General features: G+C 44.6%; 1 protein-coding gene across 1 annotated transcript; it reads left to right on the top strand.

The window, feature by feature from the left end:
* Positions 1 to 20,669: 20,669 nt before the first annotated feature.
* KRT24 (keratin 24) lies at positions 20,670 to 24,957 on the top strand. The gene is made up of 8 exons (XM_028521436.2): positions 20,670 to 21,369; positions 22,166 to 22,248; positions 22,626 to 22,782; positions 23,078 to 23,239; positions 23,341 to 23,466; positions 23,818 to 24,035; positions 24,223 to 24,350; positions 24,531 to 24,957. The coding sequence occupies exons 1-8, from the start codon at positions 20,746 to 20,748 to the stop codon at positions 24,632 to 24,634; spliced, it is 1,602 nt and encodes a 533-aa protein (XP_028377237.1). The 5' UTR covers positions 20,670 to 20,745; the 3' UTR covers positions 24,635 to 24,957.

Genomic DNA, 24,957 nt, shown 5'->3' with positions numbered 1-24,957 from the left:
TCCTCAGATCAAACATTACCCCTGGAGACTTACTTGACCCTCAATCCTCTGTGGATGGATTATCCATATTATAACCCATCCATGAAAATTTGATTTCAAGCTCCATCTGAAAATATCAAGCAAAAAGGATAATCGGGGCTCATTAAGGGCACTGTGACTATCCTTGAATTACTTTCATCGTCTATTTCTAATGCAATCTTAGCCAGCGGCCACTAGAATCAAAATGTCTAATGATGTCCCCCATTAGATTATGTGAAACACAAACAGTGCAGTCTTAGACAAAATTCGTGAGTTCTCAGAAATGCGGCTTTCCCAGTAAATGCGAGCATAACAGACATTCCCAGTCAGACAGAAAATACTGTTCGATGTTACGCCACTTGGGTTCCGTGCCCCTGTTCCCCTTCATGTAATAACAACAATCAAGAATTCTCTCAGCAGTGAGACTCTTTGGTTAGGGATAATTCTGCTTAATTTTGAAAGCTTAATTTTTCAAATTTGGTGATAGTTATACAAAGAAGACAACTTTCAGGGGACATTTGCAGAGCCAAGGTTCATCCACGGTGATCAGGGCGCCCACACCACTCCCCGATGGCGTGCTCCTCCTCCTGCCGCACCTCTGCCGCCCCCCCCACCTCGTCAGTGTCCACCCCCAGCAACTCTGAGAATCTTCAGGTGTTGACACGGCTGTCTTACCAGATAGGGTCTTACTTTAGGAGTAAACCAAACCTTATACAATGTAGCTGTCCTTTCGTAGGCTTAAAGGTATATTCACACAGACCTAGGCAATAAAACTGCCCAAATGGTGGGTTTATATGCAGTTATAGGAACAATGCAAGAGGAAGGAGAGAGACAGTGTTGAACCTGGTCTGTAATAACCCTAACCTTACCTCCGCAGACCTCTCTGACTTATTCCTTTAGAACGCATATCGGTACGCCACCTGGAGCATGCTCACACACGTTAACTGAGCATTTGGAACTGGTGCTTTCATAGTTTTTGTGTGGAATCATTCCAACTCAGTCCCACTTCTTTTCTTACCTTTGTAGAGGAATACAGATAGGTTTACATGGCCAAAGGCAATACTCGTGTCTACCACTCATTGATTTGGTCAAAAAAAAATATTAACTAAGTGCCCACTACAATGCTGGGGGCTGAGGATCTACGGGAACACAGATAAATCGTGCCCCTGCTTTCACGGGGCTTACGTACTAAGGAGGGCATAGACAAGTGACAAACAAAAGGACATCAGATGCTGCCAAGTGCCTTGAAGGCAACAAACAGGTGGCATTAAAGTTATATGTAGAATTAATTTGGAAGCACAGCTGAGTGGTGACGTGGGAAGGCCAATGCCACTGAAGGAAGGTTCTCATTACCTACGTTTCCCGATGAGGAGGGGGCATGTCACGACGTACAGGGCCACGTGGGGAACACCAGTGTTGGTCAAGAAGCAGAAAGCAGCCGGGGAAAGGTGAGGTCTAAGCCTTTACTGGAGATTCTGCAGGAAAGGAAAGGCAGAATACATGGTTTAGAAGTGGCTAATTTGAATAATTTCCTTGGGCTTTGAGCTGTAGAGCGCTCTCTAGTGGCCTGGTATGCTGCCCTGGGATGAGGTGAGGCAGGGGAAGTATGGGCTTGATGCGTGAGAGTTAGGGGAGACAGTGGGCTATAGACACCGGACTGGGGGGTTGCATATGAGAGACACGCCTCCAGCAGGGCCTTTGCTGTCAAACTGGCCAGCCCCAAGCCAGCAAGCTATTTAAGATGTCAAAACATCATAAAATACAGAAAATAAAAAGCATGATTAATACAGGGATCAGGTGGCTCCTTTAGAAGGGCGGTCATTGGAGACTTTTCAAGGGGATGAGATTCGAGCAGAGGCCCAAATGCATGAGAAGGAGCCACTTCCGAGAAGCTCCGTGGACGGCTAGTGCAAGGACCCTCGGGCTGGCAGGAAGAAGGCCGGCTTGCTCCGGAAGCCGAAGTGTGGCCGGTGTGGCTGGGGCAGAGCGGGCAGGGAGGAGGGAGGTTCGAATGAGGCCATGGAGGAAGCTGGACTTTATTCAAAGCTCAGTTGGAAGCCATGAGAGGTTCAGACCGGAGAGCTCCATCCATCTAGGAAAACTACTCTGGTAGCTGTGTGGAGAACGGATTGTATGTAGGGAGGTAGGAACGGGAGCAGTGAGCCTCTTGGAGTAACCTGCACAAGACATGGAGGAGGTGTGGCCTGGCCTCGAAGACTCCTGCTTTTTTTTTAAAGATTGTATTTATTTATTTTTAGAGAGAGGGAAAGGGAGGGAGAAAGAGAAAGAAACATCGATTTGCAAGAGATACACAGATCAGTTGCCTCTCGCATGCCCCGACTAGGGACCTGGCCCACAACCCAGGCATGTGCCCTGACTGGGAATTGAACTGGTGACCCTTTCGTTTGCAGGCTGGGATTCAGTCCACTGAGCCACACCAGCCAGGGCGAAGACCCCTACTTAGTCTCTGTGAGAAATCCTCCCAGAATACCCACTGCACAGCACCGAGGTCCACAGCCTCACTCTGTGCCATTGCTGCCTCTTATGTCCCATCTGTCTCGGGATTTGGCCAACAGTAAGCCCTTGAGAGGGGGGGCGGCTTCTGTCCTCCTCGAACCCTCAGCACCTGCCTCGGGACGAGACTCGGAACTGAACGAACAAATGACGTGACTCAGGCTTGTGCCGAAACAATCCAAAGCTTCACCTAAGCCCTAAAAGGAATTTTAAAAATTAGTCATTGAAACTTTTAGATGCCAAAATAAACTTGGATTACTCCGACCTGTACCTTGCTTAGCATAATAAATATCCAAAAGGCATATATGAAAATGAATGCAAGAGAATTACATCATCAATTCTGGGGAATTATTATGCAATACTTTTTCTAAGATAATATAGGCAAAATTTTTGCCCATAACCAGTATTGCGACAAGAAATTATCCTATAGCTGCAGGGCCATACTGCAAAAAATGGCAATTTTCTGGGTAACGTCATAAAACAATGGTCCTCGGCTCTTTTCAACATGTGTTCCCTCCAGTATGAACACAAGCACGTCATGCCAGCCCCACCAGAAATTCTGACATGCATGCCCCTCCCCACTCCCAGCTGACAGTTTTTACCACAAAAGGTTGCCTATAAGGCTTTGGCAGGTCATGTCCTGCACTAGGGAGCCCAGCCCACACTCCACTCCCAAAGCTGAGTCCATGAGAGAGAATGTTTGTACAAAGTTACAGCAAGCCTGGTGCCTGTCATTAAAACACCGCTGCCCAGAGCCCCCATGAATGCCCTTGACTCTGGGCCCAGGCTTGTCGTTGTGACCTTGTAACTCAAGTCACTAACCCCAGAGGCACAGCAGGGGCCTCCAGGACCCCACCCCGGACTTGCCAGGAGCTGGTGTCTGTTCTGATTCATCGGTGCCCAGACTATACAGTTGTTAAATATTCTGAATGCTATACCTGGCTTTATCTATTTTCCTTTTTTTCCCCTTATCCACATCCTTCGAAAAGACTTAAGGAACCATGTATAGGCTCAGGAATGGTCTGGTATATACAACTACATTCCATAATTCTAGTTGGTCAGTTTCAAGGCCAGAAAGTGACCAGAGAGGGGGACCAGCGCAGGGGCCCTGTGGCAATCCAGACTGGAGCTGAGCAGTCCTGGCCTCGGCTGGCAGGTCAGGGCCCCCCGCTTAGACATCTGCCTCGGGCTCATCTCATTAAAAATCAAACTAACTGCCCTGGCCAGTGTGTGGCTCAGTTGGTTGGAGCATCATCCCATAAACTGAAATGTAGTGGGTTTGATTCCTGGTTGGGGCACATGCCTGGATTGGGGTTTGATCCCAGTCAGGGCATATGGCAAACGCTCAATGTTTCTCTCCTTACCTTCCCCTCCCTCTCAAATGAGAATAAAAAATAAACCTTTAAAAAAATAAAAATCAAACTAACAAAGAAAAATCAATTCTCTAACCTAACTTGTTACAGAAGGAAGCATTGAAGAGTGATTCAGGGATTGGGCCTTGAACTGCCGGGATTCAAAATAATTTCTACCTCTTTCTAGCTGTGTGTTCTTGGGCAAGTTAGCTAACTGTTCTTACCTGATCTCCTTACCTGTAAAGTGGAGATTATGATAATACCTACTCCAGGGAGTTATTGTGAGGATTAAATATCCAACCTACATACTTTGAAAAGTGCCTGGTTCATTTTAAGCCCTCAGTAAATGATGTAGCTGGTATGATGAGGAAGTAAAAATGTAAAAAATTAAAGTTGAACAATTGAAACTTGTATGGTTTTGTCAACCAATGTCACCCCCCAAATTCAATCAAAATCATGGTATCGGAGAATTTGAAAGGCGCAGCAGAACTTAGAGATAACCCAGTCCAGGCCACGTTTCCCCATCAGGTCCCGCAGGCCCGAGGGATAAAGATGCTGATCCAGAGTCATCCCTGGTACTCAGATGAGAGATATCATCGTATCAACCCTTTGAAAGGTGAATGATAATTTTTCCTACTTTACCATCAGCCTCAGGTCATGAATTGAATAAATCAGCCAACAAAAAAGCACTCAGGAGGAAAATGACCTAATTCCCATGAATGTGTTGCCGAAATGGCAAGTCTACAAAGAAAACGGGGAGCGCAGCTCCTAATCCTACCCTCTGATATGCACAGGCCCGCGGGGACTGGTGCCAGGAGAGCCGACACGTTCCTGCTCAGGGGGTCAACGTGCTGGAACTAGTGGGTGAGGCAGGAGCGAGCAGAACGATTTCCAGAAAAGGAGGAGGAACAGGACTGCCTTGGTTCAGCAGAGTCTTCTACCTGCTGGATGAAAAGAGGCACATATTTACAATGGAATTCTCTGCAGCAGAAAGAAAGAAGGAGCTCATACCCTTTGCGAACAGCATGGATGGAGCTGGAAAGCATTATGCTAAGCGAAATAAGCCAGGCGGTGAAAGACAAATACCATATGATCTCACCTTTAACAGCAACCTTAACAACAAAACTAAGAGACAAGCAAAATATAACCAAAGACACTGAAATAGAGAACAGGCTGACAGCTTTCAGAGGGGAGAGGGGAGGGAATTTCAGGGGAATTTCAAGGGAAAAAGGGAAGGGTTTACAGGAACAAGTATAAAGGACACATGGACAAAAACTAGGGCGGGTGGAAATGGGAGGGAGGTGGGGAGGGCTGAGTGGGTGGGCTGGGATGGGAATAAGATAGAAAATTGTACTTCAACAACAATTAAAATAAAATTTAAAAAAAGAAAAAGAAAGAAAAAGGGGGTATATTCATACACAGAGAGGACATGGCTATAATTTTTTAATTATCTAGAGGATTGAGTCACTTTAAAATATAACCAAACGTATATAGGTATCAGGGTAGCCTTCGCATTTATACACTGATTTCATTTTTATGATTCTTTAAACCCTGCCTATAGAGCTGCATGCAGAACCTTGGGCACTAGCCTTCTCCACTATAATCTGAGGCTCTTCGGTAAGCCAACAGTCCTCTCCAGTCTCATGATGCCACCGTAATCTGGAAGTTGCCCTCTGCAGAGGTGAGTCCCCAGGCCATCCTTAGGCTCTGTGGCTTACTACAAGGACTCGCAGAACTCAGAAAAGGCTGTTATACTCACAGCTACGGCTTATTGCAGTGAACAGTTAGATTAAAATCACCAAAGACAAAAGGCACATCGGGGCTGGGTACAGAAGCCACCAGGCATAAGCTTCCGACTGTTTTTTCACAATGGAATCATACTAAATAGCACATATTTATCCCAGAAATTATATGTGAAGACACACACGAAGTACTGCCAACCAGGGAGGCAAACCTTGGTGTCCAGGGTTTTTAGTGGGGGTCACTCACGCCGGCATGAGGCACCCACGTGATTCACCTTTGTTTCTCAATCTCCGGACCCTTCAGAGGCCAAACTGACACAATGCAGTCATAAGTCACACCATAGGCATGAAGTATCTGCATCTCCAAAGAATTAGAAAAATTAAACTAGTATATAAATGCTAATGCCACCCTGATAGCTATATATTTCTGGTTATACTCTTATCAGGCAGGATGTTCCAAAGCTTGCAGGTGATCTCCAGGAGCTAGGCAAGGGCCAGCCCTTTTTTTGTAACGTGTAGGGCACAGGTGGCAAACACAAGGCCCTCAGGCCAAACCCGGCCCTTGACCTTGTGTTATCCAGCCAGGCATCTTGTTTCTACCCAGTGGCAGTGCCGAGCACTTGCTTAACAGTTAAGGAGCAGTTACATTTATTCAGTCCCAAAATCACCTTTGAAGGCCACTGCTAGGCTGATGTGGCCCCCGATGAAAATGAGTTTGACACCCCTGGCAGGGTCTGTGCATCAGCCTAATGAGTTAGCCCTGCACTGGGCAAGGGATCTCACGGCAGGGCCCCGAGACGGGAGAGAGCTCTGCTTCTGCACATTCATCTCGTAGAACACTTATCGCTGAGGGTGGACGAGCGTTCCACACTCAGGACCTCCACGCCCCTCGATGTCCAGGCTCCGCAGTCAAGTGCAGCTCACGGTGAAGTCCATCTTCAGGGGGAGTTCTGTTTTACAGTGCTTTTTTGATAATCAGCACCCGTCAGTCTGCAAACCGCCAGCCCAGCGGTCTTCCCACCCAACATGCGACCTTACGAGTTTGGGGAGGATTCCAAAACCCTCGATCCCGGGAAACTCATCCCACAAAAAGTGATTTTATATAAAATGTTTTTTAAAACATGGACACACATAGAAATTAATAGATGTAAATGTCTCTTTCATGTAAATTTAAAGTGTTTAATTTTATGCCACTGATCGATGATGCTAAATGAACCAAAGGTAAATGAAATTCACTTCATTAAAAAAAAAAAGTCACCAAAACAGAGACTGAATACTTCCAGGTTAATGAAATCAGTGTGTTTGCCAGAAAGTCCTAGGAAAATTGGTAGATTTCATGGGAAGTTTGCTTATTCATAACTTTCACCAAATCTGAAGCATCCAAAAGCAAAGTCGGTGGAGTTACAGTAAACAATAAGAAAATACTATCATTAACACTTTAATTTTTTTAAATTTGCCACACAGTCTGTCACGCATGTGCATGTGAGAGGATTGCTTTCCCAAAGAAATTAAATATTACAAAATATGCAATATCCTATGATAATTTATAAACCGCCACAAAGGGACAGCATTTAAGGGGGAGCACTGAGTTTCACATGGGAGGGGTTCTAAAAACGAGAAGATCCATGCTTTTTATCCATCAGCCTCATCTCTTCAGCTGTGACACCCCTGGGCCTGGGATCTGGGTGGTCGGGATGCCGCTCAGGCGCCCTCGGTGAGGGTGACGACCGTGAGGAGAGTGTGTCAGCAGTGAACTTACTCTCGTGTGGTGAAATGAGTGTCAGGGGGAATCGGGAGACTCAGGGTCTAACCCTGGTCCTCGCACCAATGAAACGTATTATATAAAGAAAAGCATAACTTCTGAGCTTCAGTTTCCTTCTCTGTAAAATGTTCTGACCACTCCTCACACTCTAGTAATTATTTGGTTATACTGACGGGCACGAGTGTGGTTAAGGACCACAAAAGTGACGTAGGAATGCAAGAAGCATGAACAGCAGAAGAGATTAAACAAAAAAAAAAAGGACGTCTTATTTAAAGGAGCCAGAAGTCTTGAATCCGATGAAGCATGAGAACAAATTTTTGAAAAATGACATGATGTGGATTTAGAGGCAAAGTGTAGCTATAAATGCAGGTTTCCATGGTGATAAACTCTCCTAGACGATGTAAAGTCTGGTATCTACAACCATGGGCTTTTCCCACATGAAAAGCTTACCATCTGGAACCCCAGTTACCAGGATACAGAATAAATGAGACTCTGATTTGAAAATCAAAATTGATACAGACTCGGTGTGGGCCCAGAATACAGCAAATACTATCCAGTCATCGAAGAACGGATGAGGCAACCAAGAAACCTACAGTCCTCAATCTCCTTCTTACAGGTCGTCATGTTGTGGGCTTGGGATTTTAAAATAAAAACAATGCATTACAGCACTTCGCTTTCTATTTTTTAGATAACTGCTTCTAGTGATTAAAATCCCAGAACTATTTTTAAAAAGGCAAGGGCTTATTGACTGATCACATCCATTTGTCACCAAAAACAAAAGGCGTCTTCCGTTCAGAAGGGGGTGCAGGGGACAGAGCCAGAGAGAGACTCAAGACGCAATGCGCTGGCTCTGGAGGAGACCCGGCCACCGCCAAGGCTGGCAGGTGGCCTCTAGAGGCTGGAAGAGGCAGGGACACACCCAATACAGACTTCTGACCTCCAGAATGGTGAGAATACCCTTGAGATCACTTAAATCATCCCAGGTGTAATGATCTTTCCAAGAAAAGCTAACAGATCGGACACACCCTGTCTGGGATGAGGCTTCTCGCCCTGATATTCTGGTTCTCTGCTGAGGTCTCTCGTCTTCGTGTAACACCCATGCGCGGGCACCTGTGATTTATAATATTACAGTAATATCACTCTCCCCCCTCTGGGCAACTGCCTTGGTAATGCACAATGTGGCACGCCGGTGTTGACGTCAGTCTTGTGCATATGTGTATGTTAAATATTTTGCCTTGGGAGAAGAAAAGTCAGCAGTAAATAAAAAAGTGAGATTTCTTTGTTTTCAAAGAAAAAGGGGATAAAGGGGAGTGGATGTATTCCGAGACTTCTTTATAAAATTGCTCTATTGAACTGACATATTTCATACTTGCCGTATGCCAAATACTGCTCCTGGCCCTTCAGAAACATAACTTGTGTAATCCTATGATAACCCTGTGAAGTAGGAACTAGTGTCTTCATTCTACAGATGAGGAAACCGAGGCACAAAAATGTGAAATGACTTCCTCAGTGTCACACAGCTGCTAATAACGGGGAGCTAAGACTGAGAAAATATGGCTCCGGGCATCTTTAGGCACTGTGCCGTGCTGACCTTTTGGAACTTGAATGCATTTTCCTATAAAATGGTCTAAATAATTATAAGATTCCACAATAGCCCATTTTAACTGCATGTGGCTCAGCTGAAATCCTGTAGCTCCCTGTGGCTCCAGCTGAAAAACTGTCAACACACTTTCTCTGGTTCCCAGCACAGTGTCTGTCATGGAGCAAGTGCCCAAGAAACGCTCATATAGAGTGTAATATAGAATGGACACCCTGCGTGTGACACCAGCCCTCCAGAATGACTTGGAGCATCCAACGGCAGGGACAGAGATGTTCTCGTCTCCTGCATCTCCTATGTTGGTCCCAACAGCTTCGTGGTGGAAAGTAATGTAGGCAGTTGGGCCCTTTGGAGGCGGCACAAGCCTTCCGAGGCAGATGGCAGATGGGGTCCAGTCAAGAGCAGCAGGGCAGCTGCACAAACCTGGGGAGGTCCTCTGAGTTTCCGTTGCTGGGTAGCAGGATCGGCTGCAAGCCTGTGACAGAAGGTGGTGTGAAATACGCAGTCGGACGGCAACGTGAGTCTCTAGGACCACACTTACACGGAAACTGGGTCTCTAACTGGGGCAGCTAAGCGCGAGAAGATGATAAACCAGCCATCGGCAACCAGGAGTCTGCAACTAGGTCAACCATGGGACAGTAAGTAATCCCTACCGTTTTTCAGTAGAAAAAAGCCATACATTATTTTTCTGACACTATCCCAACACTGAAAATCACAGGAGAGAAAACTTGCTGTGATCATACAAAATACAACAAAAACTGTACACAAGTCCTTTAAGATCAGGGAGTGTGACCTTTCAGTTTTATTCCCAAGATCTAGCAAAGTGTTTTTTGCAAGATTAATTGATAATTGATAAAAGTTGACTTCTTAGCAAGTGTAAAGTATAAAAAAGAAAATAATAATGAAATATATGCTATGACAGAAGATAAATAAGAGAATAAGAAATTATAGAATTATAAGTAGAAAATAGTGGTAGAATAAATAGGTAGAATTAACAACTGAATATAATACTAAATTTAATAACAAATAATAGGGTCATAAGTGAATAATGGGTGAAAGATATAGATAGGATCCTCATATTTTTATAAACAATTATATATAAAAACCTCAAAAGTAAAATTTCTTAGAAAAAGTACCAGAATGAGAATAGTATGAAAACATCAGATATACATAGGAAAATGGTGAGGACTATGAAGCACCTGAATCAGATAAAATTAAGCTGATCTTCCAGTTTAGCTCCAGGTGGTCTTATGAAATAAACAGTACTGTACAAATTTTAAAAAAGATCAAGCCATGTGTCTGAATACAGAATTACAATTTACGAAATTCTTATGATTCTGTGCACTCAGTAGGGCAGGAATTACCCTTAATTTTACAGGAAGAAAACTACAATTCTAAAATTTTCCCTATTTCTCTTTTAGATTCAAGTAAAAGCAGAGGGACCAGGACAGTGACAGATCACGGCCAAGGGACTGCATCTCGAGTCAACCATGTTTCTGATGTACAATTCAAATAGGAGTGAGAGGCGGGCACCTGTGCTCTGTCCCGGAGAAGTGAACGGCGAACCTGAGAAGTGCTAACAACCCAACAAGCCTGAGGAGAGGGGGCTTCAACGACGGCTGCAACTGTTTCTCATATTCTTGATTGGGTTTCATCTTTAAAATGCAAAGTGTGTTTTCCTTTCTGGTCATTCTACCTCGCTGAGCTCGCCACCTGCTGCAAATCAACTTCGTCACTCTTTGCTATTTCATCACACAGTATTGTTTTAGAGAGAATGCCTAAAGAGCAAGCCTTGTTTCGGCTATTTTTGTTACACACTATTTTTACAACAGCTTTATTGAGATGCAATTCACGTACTATATCATTCACCCATTTAAAGTGTACAGTTTGATGGTTCTTGCTTAACACCTTCACGGAGCTGAGCGACCATCGCCACAATCTTGACTGTTTTCATCCCTTCAGAAACTCTGAACCCATTAGCTGTCTGCTCCCCGTTTCCCCCACAAGCTCCCACCCCAGCCCTGGACAACTGCTGGTCTACTTCGTGTCCTAGAAATTCACAGATTCTAAACCTCTCACACCAGCGGAACTGTATCATGCGTGGTCTTCTGTACCTGGCCTCTTTCACGTAGCATGATGTTTTCAGTGTCCATCCATGTTGTAACATGTGTCAGCGCTTCGTTCCTTTGCTGCTGACCCATACTCCATCACAGCAGCACACTACAGCTCATCAGTCCATTCACCAAGTGGGCACCTGGTTTACTTACACTCTGCTGCTATTCTGAATAATGCTGCTGTGAACGTTCACGTCCAAGTGTCCGTGTGAAAATGTTGTCGCTGGCCTTGTGTCACAGATGTCCGTTTCCCCGAGGTGCCCGCCCACCTAGGAGCGGACTCGCGGTGGCCGGGCCCTGTGTCAGCTCTGCGCCTCACCTTCCAGGTGCCGCCAGGCTGTTTCCACAGCTACTGCACCGATCGACGTTCCCATCCGCAGTGCATGAGGGCTCCGACGTCTTCCCATCCTCGCCAGTTTTTCTCGTTGTCCCTTTTCACGATCGTTACAGCAATCCTAGTGGATATGAAGTGGCACCTCGCAGTGCCACACTGACCTTTAAAAGCCACTGTTTTGTATTTGTCCAAACTATGCCAAAAATGATTATGATACGATTATCAAATACCCTATAGGCCTGCAGTTTTCCCGCTTTCGCATGGTGTCGAAACTCATACATGTGAAGATGACCCCTGCCCCTTAGGAACCGACTCTCTCCATGGAAAGACTACACTAACACAAATGAAAATAAGGAAACTAGTGTTTTTCAAGAAATATTTATGAGGAATGCCTTCAGATTCCACCGATCAAATATTGATACAGCAGACACCGCACAAGGCTGATGCGTCCCGCTGCGGGCTGCTAAGAGCGATGCCCCTCATTGGATATTGCCCTGGGCAGCAGGGGGCAGCAGAGAGAAGCTTTGTCCAAGATTATACCCCCTCCCAGCAGAATGTCCATGGGCCAGTAGCTGACAGAGGCTCAGCCCCTTTACCTTAAATTGGACAATGCTGAAAGGCCAGTCCAGGTCTAGAGCTCCCCCAAAGGCTCAGCGGAAGCCTCCATTAAAACAGCATTGCTGTCAGCCTCTCCCGCTGCCCTGTCCTCACTCCCCTACAAGCCTGTCTCCCACGAGAAACTCCTTGATAAGCCTCTGCACCCATCTCACCATCTCACCATCTGTTTGCAGGGAACAAGACCTAAGAAAATACTATTAAGGTCCAACAATTAGAACAATGTGTCCCTGAAAACACAACCAACAAAGAGACCCACCTGTACACAACAGTGGTACTTTCCTATCAGTTGTACAAAAGCAGATTATTTAATCAGGCTGCTGGAATAGTGAGTTGGCAAAGGTGTGGGAGGAGGGAGGGTGTTAAATAGTTTCCTCATGTTGCACATCGAAATAAACTCCACAGAGCTTGCAGAATATAAGAAAGAAAACCTCTGAAGACTTCAGATTTTTTTTTGAAATGAAGGGAAAATAATTATATATTTTGGGAATGATGAAAGCTCTTAAATTTTTTTTAAAAAATCTGAAAGCATGAAGGCAAAGACATATCTGTATCAAGAAAATAATGTACAGACTTTTGGTCAAGATGGCATAAGCAAACACAGCTCACCTCCTTGCATAACCACAACAAAAATTACAAGTAAACTACAAAACAACTGTCACCCAGAATCATCAGGAAATCGAGTGTACGGCCATACCACCCTGAACATGCCCAATCTTGTCTGATCTCGGAAGCTAAGCAGGGTCAGGCCTGGTTAGTACTTTGATGGGAGGAAATCGAGCCATATGGAAGTCTAACAACCAAGGAATGAAAGAAGTCACATTCATCCAGACGGGTATGAGGGGTGGAGACATGGACACATGGAGATGCAGAGACTCGGAACAGGCAGACCCACACGCACATGTGATGGATGAAAATTGGGATGGGTACCTAGGGAGCAAGAGATCCCAGCCCCACGCCAGACCACCCAGCCCAGGGTTGCAGTGCCAGGAACATAAGTCCGCATAACTTCTGGCTGTAAAAACCAGTGGGGCTTGGCACAACGGAAGAAACTGCGGGATTCTCAGGCATCTCCTCTTAACAGGTCTGCAATGGACTCATGCAGACTCACTCCCTCTGGGCTGCAGGACCAGGGCAGCAGCTGGAAGGGCACACCAGCGGCATACAGGGAAGAACTGAAGTGTCTGGCATCAGGGCAAGTGCTAGGGGACAGCTTCCTCCCAGAAAAAACTCCAGAGGCCAGTCATTGGCTGTTGTCCCTTTTCTGAGCCCTCCCCCACACAGAGCCACAGAGCAGCTACACCATATCTGAGACTCCATCAACCTGGTTCACAGGGGTTGCCTGCTTCAGTGATTACCTAAGGCTCTGCCCAATCCACCTTACTGGTGTGCTTCTCTACACTAGGCTACACTACTAAGACAAGGAGTCAAAGCAGCTCTACCCAGTACATAGAAACACACACAGGGAGGCTGACAAATTGGAGAGACAAAGAAACATGGCCCAATTGAAAGAACAGAACTAAACTCCAGAAAAAGAACTAAACAAAAGGGAGATAAGCAATCTGTCAGATGCAGAGTTCAAAACACTGGTTATTAGGATGCTCAAGGAACTCACTGGGTACTTCAATAGCATAAAAAAAGACCCAGGCAGAAATGAAGGTTACACAAGTTAAATAAAGAAAAATTTATAGGGAATCAACAGTGGAATGGATAAAGCTGAGAATCAAATCAATGATTTGCAACACAAGGAAGAAAAAATATTCAATCAGAACAGCAAGAAGGAAAAAAGAATCCAAAAAAAACAAGGGTAGGTTAAGGAGCCTCTGGGACAAGTTCAAACATACCAACATTCAAATTATAGTGCCAGAAGGAGAAGAGAAAGAGCAAGAAATTAAAAACTTATTTGAAGAAATAATGAAAGAAAACTTCCCTAATTTGGTGAAGGACATAGACATGCAAGTACAAATAAGATGGACCCAAAGAGGACTACAGCAAGACACATCATAATTAAAATGCCAAAGGTTAAAGATAAAGAGAGAATCTTAAAAGCAGCAAGAGAAAAGCAGATAGTTACCTACAAAAGAGTTCCCATAAGACTAATAGCTGATTTCTCAAAAGAAACTTTGCAGGCTAGAAGGAACTATCAATAAGTGTTCAAACTGATGAAAAGCAAGGACCAACCTAGATTACTCTACCCAACAAAGCTATCATTTAGAATGGAAGGGCAGATAAAGTGCTTCCCAGATAAGCTAAAGTTAAAGGAGTTCATCGTCACCAAGGCATTATTATATGAAATGTTAAGGGACTTATTTAAGAAAAAGAGGAAGATCAAAACTATAAACCATAAAATGGCAAAAGACACATCTATCAACAATTGAATGTAAAAAACAAATGAAGCAAACAAGCAGAACAGGAACAGAATCATAGATATGGAGATCATTGGGAAGGTTATCAGTTGGGAGAGTGAAGGGGAGAATGGGGCAAAAGGTGCAGGGATTAAGAAGTACAAATCGGCAGGTACAGAATAGACAGGGATGTTAAGAACAGTGTAGGAAATGAAGTAGCCAAACAACTTATATGCATGACCAACGGACATGAACTAAGCAGGGGGATTGCTGGAAGAAGTGGAGAGTACCAGGTGGAGGGGGGAAATTGGTTCAACTGTAATAGCATAATCAATAAAATATATTAAAATATATATTTAAAAAGAAAAAATAATATACAGGAAGAAACAAAACAAAACTTTCAAAAAAACATTTTAAGCCTTAATAATGTATGCTAAAAATCCATTCCAACGCCAAGGGGAAATTTGTGCACCTAGCCAGCCAACGCACACTGCAGATTTGGGCTGCACAATGTCAACCTGTCCTAGCTGCAGTTTGGCGCCACCTGGTGGCCACTGTCTTCTCTGTCTAAAATCAAGAGAGGATTCTGGGAAGAGCCCACTTTCAAGAAAGCTGCAGTTGCAGGAATCTTCAGCTTGTTTAGTTGGTCTAACTCATCCTCAGCCTCCCATTTTCCAAATTTCCCTTCCCTAAACACTCCTCCCCACACTGCCTGTCCACCCGCCTGCCATATGTCCCCTCCTCACTCCAGAAGATATGAAATTTAGGGCTGAGCACAGAATAGGAACAGATCCCATTACAATCTGGATCATATGTGACTGTACGTTCTCTGAGTAGGAAGTTATTGTCTGTTTGATATGAATGAAGGTCCAAAGGACCTTTCAAGCAAAAATAATCAATAAACTCTGTGCTTCTTCAATCTGTAGTGACTCTGGACCCTGGAGGACAGAAGCACCTCAGCTCCCACAAAGTCACGTGCCCCTTCTCTTAACTCTCCATAAACTGACAAAACGAACTTAAGGAAAAGTGAAAAAATTGAGCTCTTTAAAGAGATACTAGAGCATTTAACCTCAACAAGTGTGAAGCAAAGTCATTTTCTCCCAAAACAAAATCTGACAGAATGGAATGATTGAGCAGATGCTGGGGGAGAAGAGGAAACCTTCCAACAGATACACTTAATTGGAAACTATAAACAGAAAGAATGGAAAGGAGTGACGGGGAAAGAAGATAGGAAAGGAGAGGAAAGAGCGAAGGAAGAGAAACAGTCACAGAATCGGCGCATTTCAGCTCTATTTTTGTAGACAGTGTGTAGCTCCTGTGGTGTCTGGCAGGAGCACGGGACTGAGCCCGATTTATGGATGGAGCCAGATGCTCTGGGAGTGGCTTCTCAGGACACGCATTGCTACAAATTCTGTTTTTCCTTTCAGGTAGTTGAGGCTAGTGAGGCTCACGGGCGCCCCCATCAGGACACTGACCTAGACAATGAGTCTGCAGGGAAGTCCCCAGATGATTCTGGCCTGACCTTCCCTGCCCCCTCCCCAAACAACGTGTCCTTTCACCAACAGCCCCTCCAGCACACACACACACACACACACACACACACAGAATCACAAACCCAGACCCAAAAGGTGGAGAATAAAGGGTTAGAAGACAGAACACCTAACAAAGGACCGAAGCAATCAGTGACCCAAGGTGATGGTGAGGCAAGGCAAGCCCTGTTGTTTCTTGTGAATTCGAGGACTGCTGATTATCTACCTACAACATGTTGGGTATTATAAAGTGGCTGTGTGCACATCAGACTGGAGCTTTTCCTTCTTCCATACCATCTGCCACAGAAACTCCTGCCAACACTTAACAAACACTCTACGCCCAGTTACTTCCCTTAACTATTCTGATCTCACGCTTTTATATGAAAAATAACAGAATATTCTCTAGAGTGAACGGAAGATAGAGTTCCCAAGTCCAGCCTATTCTCAATGCTGAAGATTCATCATGGACAAAATGCCATATTTTTCCAGTATTTGATTTTACTGCTGATCTAAAAACATGCAATATATTAATCTGAAAATTTAAAAATTCTAATAATGTATCTCACAAAAATGTTGATGGTTAATATTTGCAAATCATTCTATTGGGCAGGATAGATAGTAAACCAAGGCAGGCATGGGGAGGGAGACATGTCTCACCCATTAACTCAGCAGTCCTGAGCCCGGTCCAATAAGATTGCTAAGTGTGCCGAAAATCACAAGAAAAACCATAGGAGGAAGGGAGCCCTTGAAATTCTGTATGTATCAAGTCCACTATCTGGGAAAGAAAGGCTTTGAAACTCCGCATTTATCCCAAAGTCTGGGGGGGAAACCTACTGTAGAAGCTGGCTACAGTCATAAAACCCCTAAAATCCCAATAGTTGGGGCACTCAGACTAGCTGGGTGCCTGCTTGCAGCTTCCTGTGAAAGTGTATTTCATAAATAAATATATCATCTTATTTCCACTACGTGTGTGGTCTCTCGTCTGAATTCTTCTCTTGCCAGTGAGGCAATAACAGGAGAGGAGCCCCCTACCTCGGGTCTCCCTGGTAACAGTTCTGCACTTACTACAGAAGTCATATTCTACAGTGAAGTATAGTTTATACGATTCTTTGTAGGTAAACATAAACTGCTAATAACAAACTATTCAAAACAACGTGTAACTGAGGGCAGCCCTGGACTGGGAGTCCAGACCTGAGGTCCAGCCTATTTCTTTTGAATTTTCATACTGAGAACTCCGGGATGCCAAAGCCGACATTTCTGAACATCATTTTTCCCACTGGAACCTCACCAGATTCCTGAAGCTTTCATTTTACAGATGAAAGAAATGCCAAAAACAAACTTGTGAACACTGGCAAATCATTATTTCAAATAAGAGGGTATTAAATGTGGCTATGTCTCAGAACAATCAGGACCAATGCTTACTAAAGACTTCTAACACAATAAAGAAGAAAAAAAAAAAAGAAGCAAAAGAATTCTAACACTTTGGGCCAGAACAGAATTGTGTTTATATGTGGGATTAAAATCCTTTCATCCACTAAACATCAACGTGCTAGACAAGCGATCTTCAACCTTTTTCATCTCACACCACACATACACTAATTACTAAAATTCTGCAGCCCGTCGAAAAATATATTTCTTGCTGATCTAACAAAAAAATAAGTATAATTTTGATTCATTCACACCAGGCCGCTATTGTTGTGGTGGCTGTTGTCATTTTTTTTTTTAATTTGATCATCTAAGGGAAAAAAGAGGTCAGTGCCCCTGACTAAACAGGCACGTGGTACATGTGTTAAACATTCTTATGGCATGTAGGTTGCAAATCACAGAATTGACATCAGTCTGTTTACGACAGATTCACCACTAAAAAGAAAAGGGACGCAGCTACACAGAAAGAACATGTGAACCTGCATTTAAGGAAATACTAACACAAACGAGAAAATCCTGTGAGTTCCCCTCGACATGTACCCATTCACTGACTCACTAGGCAAAGAATCTGAGGTGGCAAGGGCTATTTTATTTACTAAATAAATGCCCTTCCTAGAAGTAATCTCTGAGTATGTGAGAAGCATCTCAAAAGAGCTTGATTTTGAAGGTGAATTTTAAAAAACAAAGAACAGACATGTTGGCGCTAAAATGACATCGATTTTTATTACATGTAATACAATCATAACAACAAAAACGCTAAAAAAGAAAACACAAGACAGAGGACCTCAGTCATCACAAGCTTCCTCAACGGAGACTCAGATGTCCAGCTATCCCACACCCCCAGGTAAATAAAATAAAGCCGCCAAAATGTAAAGGCCACGCCTACGACGGCCACTGAAGAAAAACCCCCCAGGCCCCAGGCAAAAGTCACGGGCCACCAACGCTGCCGAATGTCTTTTCTCAATCTTGTTACATAAAGCTCCTTCTCCCTCCGCTCAGAGATTTCTAAATTGTATTAGATTTCTTCCACTGGTCTGCTCTTCCTTTCTTGAACCTTCTTTCAACCAAATGACAGCCCGTAGGAAAGTAGGAAGACCCCATTTCATAACGCTAAGCGGAAGGAAAAGCCCAGTGGCGGCCCCTCCCCTCTCCGGGCTCTCACGTTCCATTAAACCATTAGCGCTTCGACTTCTTTGGTTTCGGGGCCCTGGGGAGGGGTGAGGCGAGATGACCAATGGGCCGTGATGGTTGGTGCATTTTTTACCTGCCTGAGAAGGGTGTGATCAGAATCACGCCCAGCTTCACAATTTAAAGTCTATGAGACACCTGTACCCCTTGGAGAGATGGCACCCTAAGAATAAGCCTGGTAACATCCCACTACTGGGAAAATAGCACAGGTAGAACATAAAAGCTGGTCATCTAAAGAGCTACGCAGCAAAAGGAATTGCCACCGACTTAATACTGTGTCCAAATCAAAGGCAGTCTAAGGAAAAATTAAAAGAAGGCAGAACATTACATTAAAAAATGATCAAATAACAGGACGCAGGGTGTCCAACCTTTTGGTGTCTCTAGGCCACACTACAAGAAGAGTTGTCTTGGGCCACACGTTAAAAATACAAACACTACCGAACACTGATGAGCAAAAAAAAAAAAAAAATGTTTTAAGTTTACAATTTTGTGTTAGGCCGCGCTCACAGCCATCCGGGCCGCATGCAGCCCACAAGCTGCAGGTTGGACACTCCTGGCTGCACGTGGTTTAACAGACTTCACCAAGTGTGGAGAAAGTTTTAAACAAACAAAAGTCAGTGAACTACTCGGGTGTAAAGCTAGGAAGGTCCAAAAATATTTTTGAAAGCACCTATACTTTTATTAAAAGACACTTTAAAATTGTGGTAAAATACACATAACATAAAATTTACCTTCTTAGCCATTTTAAGTGTACAGTTCAGGAGTGTTAGATGCCTTCACTGTGCTGGGCAACCAATTTCCAGAATTCTTTTTATCCTACAAAACTAAAACTCTGTCCTCATTAAACCACCCCCCATAACCCCTCCCCACAGCCCCCAGCAACCTCCACTCTATCTTCTGTCTCTGAATCTGACTACACCAGGTACCTCATAGAAGCAGAATCATACAGCATTTGTCTTAAAAACACCAACACACTTTTCAACTACTAGCAGAGGCGAATGGAAAATTCTAAAGCATGAAGGGACAGAAAAACAGGAAGCAAAATGTGAGCTGGGGAAGATTATAGATTTCAGTATCTACATAATGACTCCAATCATAACATGAGTTACCAGAAGTGGATACAGATTCTCTTTTCTAAATATCTTTTAAACAAAACAGAGAAGAAAAAGGAGGAGTGGAGGGCAGACTGGGGAAACTCCAGATTTCTGTGTCTGCGAATAACTCTTCATCCCACCAGTTAATAGTGGGGGGGGGGGGGGGGGGCGGGGGTAGGTCCTACTCTTCAGATGTCATTAAAATGAAGATGAAATCAACGTCGCCTTAGTTTCATCAGAGGTGAGTCTCCAGAGGGACGCTGGTATCATTACATCAGATTCAAGTTCAATCAGAAAGATCATCGTCTTCGCAGCGAGAGGCACAAGTCACAATTCACTCTGATGATAAAACAATCTGCCTAGAAACCTTCCAGTCCTTCTCGGGCATTCTCTACTCAAGCAAACTTGTTGCTGAGATCTAACAACACGGACATGGAAGACCAGTACTTACCTAAGTTTTTTTTATTAACGCGAAAAATATCTAATTTGATCTCAAAATACAAAAAAAAAGACAATAATCTAAAAAATCACAAATGTCAACAACCTCAGAACGAGGCTGCTGGAAAGAAATCATAGAGAAGGACAAGCAAATCTAAAACTAATGCTGACCCTGAAGGTAGTTTCGGCTTTAAGGGAACAATACAAACAAAAAGTTACAAGTTCGACGGGCAAGTTCCCTTATCATATTAAGTATTTCAATGGCACTCGTTAATCCGGGGATGTGCCCTGCCGTTGGGAAATCATGCAGCAAATTTAATAGAATGACTCCTTCAGAAAAGAATTATTAGTCATCAAAACCACTGAAAGATTAAAACTATAATTCTGGAAAAAATTATTTTGCTTTGCTCCACCTTAGTTTTTGCCCTTGATAGAGAAAATGCCCCGAGGCACTGACCCAGCTTTAAAAACCGAGCCAGCAGAGTGGGTCCAGGAAGAAGAAATGATCCAATTGTGGCTTAGCGAAACTGTAACAGGGATTAAGAAGTGACACAGAAAAGGAACACCCTAAAAGTGTGTGTATATATATAAGGGCCAAAAAGGCAACCTGCAAACACGCTCCTCACCGTCACCCTCCTTCCTGTTCGCCTGGACGAGCTACACGTTTGCAGGAGCATCATGTCCTGTTCCTCTCGGATCTCCTCCTCCCGGGCTGGAGGCAGCAGCGCGGTCAGGGTGTCCGCTGGGAGCGGCAGCTTCAGCAGCAGAAGCAAATGTGGGCTGGGGAGCAGCTCCGCCCAGGGCTTCCGAGGAGGAGCTGGCAGCAGCTCCGGCCTGAGTGGGGGGTTGAGCGGTGGCTTTGGAGGGGGTTTTGGTAGCTGCTCAGTAGGGGGTGGTTTTGGAGGAGCTTCGGGTTCTGGTCTTGGCGTTGGTAAGGGTTCCGGCTTTGGTGGGGGTTCTGGATTCAGTGGGGGTCTTGGATTTGGTGGTGGATCTGGGTTCGGTGGCGGTTCTGGGTTCGGTGGTGGCGCTACTGGAGGCTTCTGCGGCTTTGGTGGTGGTGCGGGTGGCGGCATTGGCGATGGAGGGCTTTTCTCTGGAAGTGAAAAGCAGACCATGCAGAACCTCAACGACCGCCTGGCCAATTACCTAGACAAGGTCAGAGCCCTGGAGGAGGCCAACAGTGACCTGGAGAACAGAATCAAGGAGTGGTATGACAAGTATGGGTGCCGGTCTGGCACCGAGGGCTCTGGCAGAGATTATAGCAAATACTATCCAATCATCGAAGAGCTCAGAAATCAGGTAAGACACTCTCCACTGCAGAGTTTCTGTGGTCCCTTTTGCTTTCATTCACAACACGCACTGTAATGAAGGTCGTAAGTCAAGGAATTTGTTGACAACATAGTTGCTTGATGGAGACGTAAAATGGGATTTGGTGTGCGCTAATGCGGCCAGTGCTGCATATGACACCAACCACGTTAATTTTCAGTGTGCACCTCAAATTTGAGTATTTCTACATAAAAGTGTATACAATGGCAGGCAGCTCATTAACCTGTATATATATATGAGTGATGGCAATGAGGCAAAACGAACTTCATCTATTTCATGATTAATTCTGGCAGGCTGACATATTTGAGTGTCTCGCTAGATTGAAATACCCTTTACAACTATTTGTATTTCTAGAAAATCTGGTGCAAATATTATATAAGAATATGGTGGGGTCTAAAGTGTTCTTGCCATGGTTACATAGAAAAACTATTTTTTTAAAGGTGTTTTAAGAAGTGAAGCTCATTTGTCACGTGATTTTCTGAATGAGCTCGTACAGAGTAACGGACCTCCCAAGGCAGCGGAAGTGTGCAGAGGGGCTGTGTTCTGTAAAACAATGTTCCGTGCCTGCCCCAGGACTGTGCAAACGGTCACCTGTTTGCAGAAAGATCTAGTCCAAACACACCAGGGCTATCCATACAGGTGCCATTACTAAGCAAGTTTTCAAAGCAATTCACGTTTAAAAGCTGACTCAGGGGCATCTACCTGGACAGGTGGGCATGCAGACCCAAGGTAAAAAGCATGATTCAGTCATTATTTTTGCCTTTCCTAGATCATTACTGCCACTATTGAAAACGCTGGGATCGTCTTGCAGATTGACAACGCCAGGCTGGCTGCTGATGACTTCCGGCTGAAGTAAGAAAAGTAAAGACTTGAAAACGAACGTTGTAGGAAAAGTAAAACTCAATCTGTTTGCTTACTTTATTCTAATTTTTTTTAATCTTATAGGGGTTTAAGACCTAAATTCACAAAGATCCCAAATGCAATCTTTAAAAACCATCATCCCACCAATAAGAAAAGAAGACAAATGAAGAATGCACTTTTTGTCATAAACTATATCAGCCATCAATAGAATTAACATTAGTCTCATATTTTTCTTTACAAGGGAAAAAAAATCCCTAAGAGAAAGCATAGTAGCCTTTGTTGACCAGGTAGCTCAGAGGAAAAAACTCCATGTCAGCATGGAGGTACTCCGGGAAGGGTACTGCACCGTCTTTCCCGGCCCCTCCCAGGTACGAGAACGAGCTGCACCTCCGGCAGGCCGTGGAGGCCGACACCAACGGCCTCCGCAAGGTCCTGGGCGAGCTGAGCCTGACTCGCTCCGACCTGCAAATGCAGGTCGAGAGCCTCACGGAGGAGCTGGCCTTCCTGAAGCAGAACCACGAGGAGGTAGGTGCACGTTCCTCGTTACTAAACAGCTCTGGCCTCCCTGCCTTTCCCCCCTTGGCCGTTCTATAAAAACAAAATAAAATAAGTTCTATCTGGATGGATTTCCAACTCCTGTGACCAGGAAAAAAACGTAGAACAAAGAGCAGATTACTATATTTGAATTTGGTGTGGGGTTTTGCCGCTTCGGTGTCTTAGTTTCAACCAGGCATTTTAGGAAGCCCATTGCTTTTCTGTCTTCATCACTCTGATATCTCTCTCTCTCTCTCTCTCTGTGTCTCTTTCTCTCTCCCGCTAGGAAATGAAGAACATGCAAGGCAGCTCTGGAGGGGACGTGACGGTAGAAATGAATGCCGCCCCGGGAACCGACCTGACCAAGCTACTGAATGACATGCGGGAGCAGTATGAGGAGCTGGCCGAGCAGAACCGCCGCGAGGCCGAGGAGCAGTTCCACAAGCAGGTACATTATCGCCCCTAAGGCACAGCGAAGCCTGTGGCCACGCAGGAGCCACTCCCGTGCAGCCCATCGGCCCGCAGTGACTGCATTTTGTGTTTATGCAGAGTGCCTCGCTGCAAGCACAGATCTCCACTGACGCTGGGGCGGCCAGTTCCGCCAGGAGTGAGATCACAGAATTGAAACGGACCCTGCAGGCCCTGGAAATTGAGCTCCAGTCCCAGCTGGCCATGGTATACGCGAGGAGCTTTGCAAAATCTCCAACAGGGCGCTAAGGGATCCGGTGTTCCCTCTTCGCCAAGATGTTCCACTTGGCACATAATAATAGCAGTATTAAGAAGGACTGTATTGTGGTCACAGAAAGCATAAAACATTCCAAGATAACATACCCTATTTCTAGAAAAGATTTAGTTTTAAAAAAAGTCATGCCAACAAAAATTAAGCAGTGATGTATAACAACTTAGCTTGTAACTTGGTGGAAGTGTACATCTCCCGGGACCTTCTAAAATTTTGTAATTTTTAAAAATCATCAGTGACTTATTTTCATCATGATTTATCTATCTACGTATCTATCTGTCTCTCAGAAAAACTCCCTGGAGGGGACCCTGGCCGACACGGAGGCCAACTACATGGCTCAGCTGTCAGAAATTCAGATGCAGATCAGCAGCTTGGAAGAGCAGATCTGTCAGATCCGGGGCGAGACCGAATGCCAGAATGCAGAGTACGAGCAACTGCTGGACATCAAGACCCTCCTGGAGATGGAGATCGAGACCTACCGCCGCCTGCTGGACGGAGAGGGAGGGTAAGCGAAAGTCATGTGCGTGCCAAAAGGCGTGCCTTGGCGTGTCCGTGTCATGAGACCAAAAAAGGGGCTTGGACAGTCCATTCAAATAACATCCACCTTCATCACGGAGAGCCCTCGGCATGGGGCGTTTCTTCTGCCTTGGCCCAATGCAAAGGAGAACAATTCTTTTTTGTTTTTTCTCCAGTGGTTCTGGTTTTGGAGGATCTGATTTTAGAAAATGGGGATCCAGAAGCATGGGGTCCAGAAACACGGAATCCAGGGATTCCATGTCGGGTGACTCAAAATCTGAAAGCTGTTCTAGCCAAGGAAGAGGTAAGCATGTTTGGAATGTTCATAACTTTGTAATTGAAAAGTAAAAACATGTTTTGGTTGTCATATTAAAAGTGTATACTGTTGTGCACGTGGCCTTACCCAGAGAGACTGTACTTCGTGAATGCACCTGCATTTCCCCAGACCATTTCCAGGCTGACACTGTGGCTCTATGATTTTCAGATCCCAGCAAGACGAGAGTGACTAAGACCATCATAGAGGAGGTGGTGGATGGCAAAATCGTCTCATCTAAAGTCAGCAATGTTTCTGAGGTGAAAGTCAACTGAGCAACTTCCAGATCAATAACAGTGTCTTTCGGAGAAAAAGAAATCTAAAGGAAACAAAGGAAGACGTCGCATCGATTTAGCCGTCGGTCTGGATGACTTCAGGGAAGAGCTTCTGCATGGAAGTAGATGCTAACCAATTGCTTCTGCAGCCTCTTTTTTTTTCTTACTAGAATGCTCTTCTCCCTCTCTTTCTCCCTCCCTTCCCCTCTCTCTAAAAATAAATAAAATCTTTTAAAAAAGAATGCTCTTGAAAAAGTTGAAATGACAACTCTGCTGTAATTGTCTCTATGCTTCAATAAACTTACTTTTGCAAGTTAATTAAA

The sequence above is a fragment of the Phyllostomus discolor genome, chromosome 8, assembly GCF_004126475.2.
Source record: "Phyllostomus discolor isolate MPI-MPIP mPhyDis1 chromosome 8, mPhyDis1.pri.v3, whole genome shotgun sequence".
Taxonomy (NCBI): domain Eukaryota; kingdom Metazoa; phylum Chordata; class Mammalia; order Chiroptera; family Phyllostomidae; genus Phyllostomus; species Phyllostomus discolor.
Note: the sequence above shows the minus strand (reverse complement) of the source record. Positions and strands in the feature narration are given on the sequence as shown.

Excerpts from the sequence above, each read along its gene's own strand:
- KRT24 (XM_028521436.2), top strand. The coding sequence starts at position 20,746 with ATGTCCTGTTCCTCTCGGATCTCCTCCTCCCGGGCTGGAGGCAGCAGC. Across the intron at positions 21,370-22,165 it reads TCGAAGAGCTCAGAAATCAG|ATCATTACTGCCACTATTGA; the intron begins GTAAGACACTCT and ends TGCCTTTCCTAG. Across the intron at positions 23,467-23,817 it reads TCCAGTCCCAGCTGGCCATG|AAAAACTCCCTGGAGGGGAC; the intron begins GTATACGCGAGG and ends TCTGTCTCTCAG.